The sequence below is a fragment of the Mustela nigripes genome, chromosome X (genome assembly GCF_022355385.1).
Source record: "Mustela nigripes isolate SB6536 chromosome X, MUSNIG.SB6536, whole genome shotgun sequence".
NCBI classification, from domain to species: Eukaryota; Metazoa; Chordata; class Mammalia; order Carnivora; family Mustelidae; genus Mustela; species Mustela nigripes.
Window position 1 is genome coordinate 98,895,672 of NC_081575.1, and position 5,489 is coordinate 98,901,160.

General features: G+C 45.8%; 1 protein-coding gene across 1 annotated transcript; it reads right to left on the minus strand.

Moving 5' to 3' along the window:
- Window positions 1-319: 319 nt before the first annotated feature.
- On the minus strand, window positions 320-5,196 carry LOC132007190 (melanoma-associated antigen B2-like). The gene is made up of 2 exons (XM_059385283.1): window positions 4,187-5,196; window positions 320-410 (listed from the first exon to the last, which is right to left on the minus strand). Exons 1-2 carry the CDS (start codon window positions 5,194-5,196, stop codon window positions 320-322), a joined length of 1,101 nt encoding a protein of 366 aa, XP_059241266.1.
- Between the last annotated feature and the right edge of the window lie 293 nt (window positions 5,197-5,489).

Here is a 5,489-nt window from a genome sequence, read left to right on the forward strand (position 1 = left end):
TGCAAGGATTTTCTATTTGTTGTACAAAATACCAGAACATTTATACTTATACTGATCAATAGCAATATATGAGATACATATTATTCATAAACACAGATACGGAAGTCAAATAAACCATCTATTTCAAGGAACAGTACTTTAAAAGTACCAAAAAGAAATTCCAAAATAAAAACAGGTAAATCTCCCATATACTCAAGTAAAGCAAGAACAAAAAGAAGACAATGTGTTCCTTTCAGCTCTACCTAGGTGCTTAACTACTTATGAAAGGATGTTGACCTCTTTTTGCCACAAGATGAACCCCACCCCACCCCCGACTTCACTAGATGTGGGAGTTCCTACTGGTCTTGGCCCTAGCACATTTGCTGGCTATGGCAGCAGAGCCAGGCCTGGCTGCAACTCTGGCTCGGGTTCTCTCACACATCTCAAAGTCTTTTTACACTTCATAATGTGTTGGAATTCAGGACCGCCAAGGGCTGACAGCAGGAACTAGACTCTACGGGCCGCCAGTGTTCTGGCTGGGCGCTTCCTTCATTCTTTTTAAGGGAATTCACATTTACATCTGACAACTTCCTCTTCCGACCTGAGACTGCCTTCCTTAGACCAAAGCTCTCAAGACCCTGACAACTGCTATGAAAAACTGAGGAGAGGGGCTCCTGGGTGGCTCAGTGGTTTAAAGCCTCTGCTTTCAGCTCGGGTCATGATCCCAGAGTCCTGGGATCGAGTCCCACGTCGGGCTCTTTCCTTGGTGGGGAGCCTGCTTCACTTCCTCTCTCTCTGCCTGCCTCTGCCTACTTGTGATCTCTCTCTGTCAAATAAATAAAATCTTAAAAAAAAAAAAAAAACTGAGGAGATTCTCAGCCTAACAGCTCTGCCTGGAGCCTTCAAGCTTTGAGGAAAGGCAGGGGCTGCTCTGTAACACCCAATATTCTGGGATGTTGCTTTCTCCTTTCTCCAGTTCTGATTAATGGGTATCCTCCTAAAGTCTCTTGTCACTTCCGTTAAAGGCTTCTTGGGAAATGCCACATCCCTGAAAATTCTTGAGCAGTTTCCCTACCCAGACCTTGCAGAGAATGGGTCCTTGTCCTAGGAGCGGTAAAAGATGCAAAACCCACAACAGCACAAATCAGCACAAATCAGGGGGCCCATGTAAGCACGCTGTAAGAAAAATAAAATATGTTGTTCTATTCCTTCTCTTTCCTGGTCAGGCTTTTAAGGTCTCACGTAACCTCGGTTCTAATATGTTTATTTTTTATAAGGAAGTGGTTGAGCCAGATAACTTTTTTGAGCGCCTGATCTTTTAAGGTTATCTGAAATCACATATGTAGATGATTCTATAGCCTGCAAGTATTATCTCTTTTTCCCCCCTTTATTCAAACCTCACATTTATTTTAGTACTATTACTGCTCTGGCAGATCATAATACATCTGCTATAGAGTAGCTGCTTGCCTCATTCCTCATACAGCATTTCTTTTTTAAGATTTATTTACTTATTTTAGAAAGAGTGTGAGCCTGTGAGTACAGGGAGGAAAGAGGGAGAGAATCTTCAAGATGACTCCCTACTGAGTGTTAGAGCCCGACACAGGGTTCAGTCCCACCACCCATGAGATCATGACCTGAGCCAAAACCAAGAGTCAGATGCTTTACCAGTTGAGTCACCCAGGGGTCCCCTCATATAGGACTCTTACCTTGACATCGTCATGGCTGAGATTCCGCTTCTAAACAGCCAAAGCCTTCGTTTCCATGAGAGCTTCCAGGTAGAAGTCCTGGGGCACTTCAGACTGCCAGCTCTTGCCTGTGCCTCCCAGGCTAACAGTAGAGAAGGTGTTAGGTGTAGCCCCGTCATCTGTGGGTTGGGTGATTCCCCAGGTCCACACACAGTGTGTTCACTTGGACCCTGCACCCTCCCTGGGACTCTACCATCTCTGCTAATCTGAAGATAAAGCCTTGGGACAAAGGCCACACCTTCCTGGAACCTGAGTTAAAGTCAGTGTTAGCTACAAGTAGCCAGGACCGTTCTGAACTCACAGAGCTGACAACTGGGTCAGGATTTTTACGGAATCCTACTATGCTGGCTGGGTCCTTTCATTGCCCTCCTTCAGGTTGATCTCCATTATTTCTGAGACTGATATTCCTTTCTGCCCTTAGATGAAGGTTTTTATGCCCATGAGAAGCCCTAAGACTAAGTGAGGGTATGTTCAGCTGGACAACTGCATCTGAGACTACCTGTGCTGAAGAACAGATGGGCCTGATGTTCCTGGTATCGCCTGTATTCTGTGGTGTGGGTCTCCCCAATCCTTCTACAAGGGGCCCTCACCTTGGTTTCTGTCTCTAGGACTTAAGGCTTCCTGGGAAATTCCAAAGCTCTGCAAACTCTGGAGCAGCTTCTGCCTTGTGAACCTTGCGGAGAATGCGCCACTTTGCTGGGAGGGATGTGAAACAGGGAAGCTGTAGCACAAGGCAGGAATCCCAGGCCCAGTGGTGGGCCGTCAGGGGAAAAAATACACTGATCTCTTCCTTCTGTTCAGCAGTCAGGTGGATTCTCATGTAACGTCTGTTCTGCAAGATTTCCTTTTTACAGGTAACAGACTGTCCAGGCTGATTTGAGAGCCCCTGATCTTTTGAGGTTCTTTAACATTACAAATGTAGATGGTCATATGGTCACCTAATCCTGTCATTTATTTATTTATGCCTCTCAATTATTTTGATATTCTTTTTGCTCTGGCTATATATTCCAATCCAGCAGTTTGGATACAAAGCCATTCTTTTTATCACCTAAGACAGATTTTGAAGTACTGAGGAGAAAACAGAAATAAGAAACCCAGGGTGTGTCTCAGGGTGGGAGGAGTAAAACAGTGTGGGCTCTATAATAATTTAGACCGGGAGGGGCGCCTGGGTGGCTCAGTTGGTTAAGTGACTGCCTTCGGCTCAGGTCATGATCCTGGACGCCCAAGATCAAGACCCACATTGGGCTCCCTGCTCAGCAGGGAGTCTGCTTCTCCCGCTGACCTTTCTTCTCTCATGCGCTGTCTCTCTCGCTCGCTCGCTCGCTCAAATAAATAAATAAAACCTTAAAAAAATAATTTAGACCAGGAGTCCAGTCCCAGCTCTGTCATTTACTAGCCCTATCAATTCTGGTACATTGCCGAACTCTAACTCTAGAAACTTCAGACTCTTCTCTATGAAGTAAGTTTGATAAGCTCTGTCTTGTAGGACTGATGGAGTGTGTGTAATGTACAGAAAGCATCTGTTGCTGAGCCTGTCTTCTACTGGGACATTAGGGAATGGCAGTTTTTACTATGATTATCTTGACCTCAGACATGACCATCTATGCAGCTGAGTTTTGTTTTGTCTTTTACAACTAAGACATGTCAGAGAATATGCAGTGCTCTGGCCAAGAAAAACCTCCCAATCAGCCAAAATTCTGCTTAGGAATGAAAACTAAGTAATATGTTCTCTCCGCCCTCTCTTTACCATGCTTTTCACTTGTTCTTTATGAAGTACTATTTCACCCTCTTCCATAAGGACAGCTACTCCTAGAATCTATAATTGCATGGGCAGCGGCTGGGTCTTCTTTGACTAAACATCCCCAGTACAAGCATGAAGACTTCCCAAGAACAGATGCTCAATGTCTGTGTAAAATAAGAGACACGAATAAAGAGGTCTGATTCATTATGACTTATATTCTCAAACATTCTTAACAAACATAAACAAACTGAGGTATGCATCTTTTAAATTAGCAAAAGTAAGACAAACCAAGAATTAACCAATTTTTACTCACTCTATCTATCTACCTATGTACCTTCTGGTGACAACTGTTTTAGTGTGGAACTCTTTTACATTTCCAAGGATATTCCTATCCTAAAGCTATATTAGCTTATTCTGGATCACAAAAGTGATTTAAGGAGTTCCGATTTGTATTTTAAAAATAAAACAAAACAAAAACAAAAACAAAAACTCTTATTCCTAAGCCTGATAAACAGCAATAAATGTGTGATACATGTTATTCATAAACTTCTATTCTGAATCTAAATAAACTTTCTGTTGAAAGGAACACTGCTTGAAAAATGTAAAAAAAAAAGATAGCTAGTTATTTGTGCATATCAGGAACACTAGTTAACAGGCCTTTCCAATTACAAAGCAAAGAATCTGCCTCAGCCCTCTCTAGGGAGGAGAGGAGAGGCCGGACTTGGCCTGGGAACGAGCACCGGCCCGGGTAGTAGAGGCAGCCCCAGCTGTGGCTCTGGCTCGGGCCCGCTCTTCCTCATCTCGCAGAGCCTCTTCGTAATGCGGAGGGAAGGCGCTGGGGACTGTATCGTGGATCTTCGCCAAAAACTCCAGGACTCTCATCTTGCTGGTCTCAGCGTGGGCTCTCGGGCCCCACAGGAACTCGTAGCGTGGAGGATCACTGTTGGCCACCTGGCGGTACTCCAGGTACTTTTCCTGCACCAGATCTTGGGTGATGAGCTTCCTGGGCTCCCCGAAGATGAAGTGCCTCCTTCCATCATGGATGCCCAGAATATTCAGGAATTCCCAGATTTCCTCCTCAGAGGTGCGGTTGCCATTCAAGAAGATCACACCCAGGAGAGGCATGAGAAGCCCATTCTTAGGAAAGCCCCAGGCACTGCTCACACGGCCATCGGCGGTGAGGTCTAGGCTGCTGACCAGGGTATAGGAGTGACCGCCGGGCTTGACTTCCTTTAATTCCAGGCCAAAGACCAGCTCCATGCGCTCAGAGGCTTTCCTGAGGATCTCAGGGAAGTGCTCCCTGTACCTTTTGTGGATGATCTTCAGCATGTCTGCCTTTTTAATGGGCTCCTGCAATTTATACTTATACAGCAGGAACTGCACCAGCATCCCCACCTTCTTGATTAGAGGATCTTTGCGAACACTCTCAATGGAAGTTGAGGCCTGGAAGGAATTTTTCCTTTCCTTAACCTGGCGTTTGGCACCTCCATTAGATCTTGGGCGTGAAACATGTGCAGCAGCACTGGTGGTGGCCAAGCCTTTCTGAGGCTCCTGAGAAGTGCCAGGAACAGGGGAGCCTGAAGAAGCATTCCCAGAAACCGGAGAGGAAGAAGGAGTGGCCTTTTCCCCCTCTCCTGTGGTGGCCTGAGCACTCACAAGACCTTGGGTCTCACCTCTGTTTCGGCGGCGTTTCTCACGAGCACGGAGCTTACTCTTCTGACCACGAGGCATAATGGCTGTAATCAGAGATAGCAGGTAAGGGTGTGAGTCAGTGAACATGTGATTTGAGCCCCTGTAGGAGGGAGAGTAAGATGGTTTTATCACCTTCGACAGGTAGATTTCACTTTGGCTTTATCAAAGGCCACCTGTGCAGGGTCATTCAGGGTACTGCTCTAGGACCCCACAAAGGCTCCTGTTCTTTTGGTCAGCCTGTCCCCTAAGAATCCCAGAGAGGAGCCATGGAATGCTTAGAGTATGTCTTATTGGCATCCTGCTAGCCCTGCCTTGGGTTTACTCAGCTGAGA

Coding starts and splice junctions, on each gene's coding strand:
- LOC132007190 (XM_059385283.1), bottom strand. CDS start 5,196: ATGCCTCGTGGTCAGAAGAGTAAGCTCCGTGCTCGTGAGAAACGCCGC. Junction 411..4,186: donor GGTGCTCGTTCCCAGGCCAA/GTCCGGCCTCTC, acceptor GATGTGTGAGAG/AACCCGAGCCAGAGTTGCAG.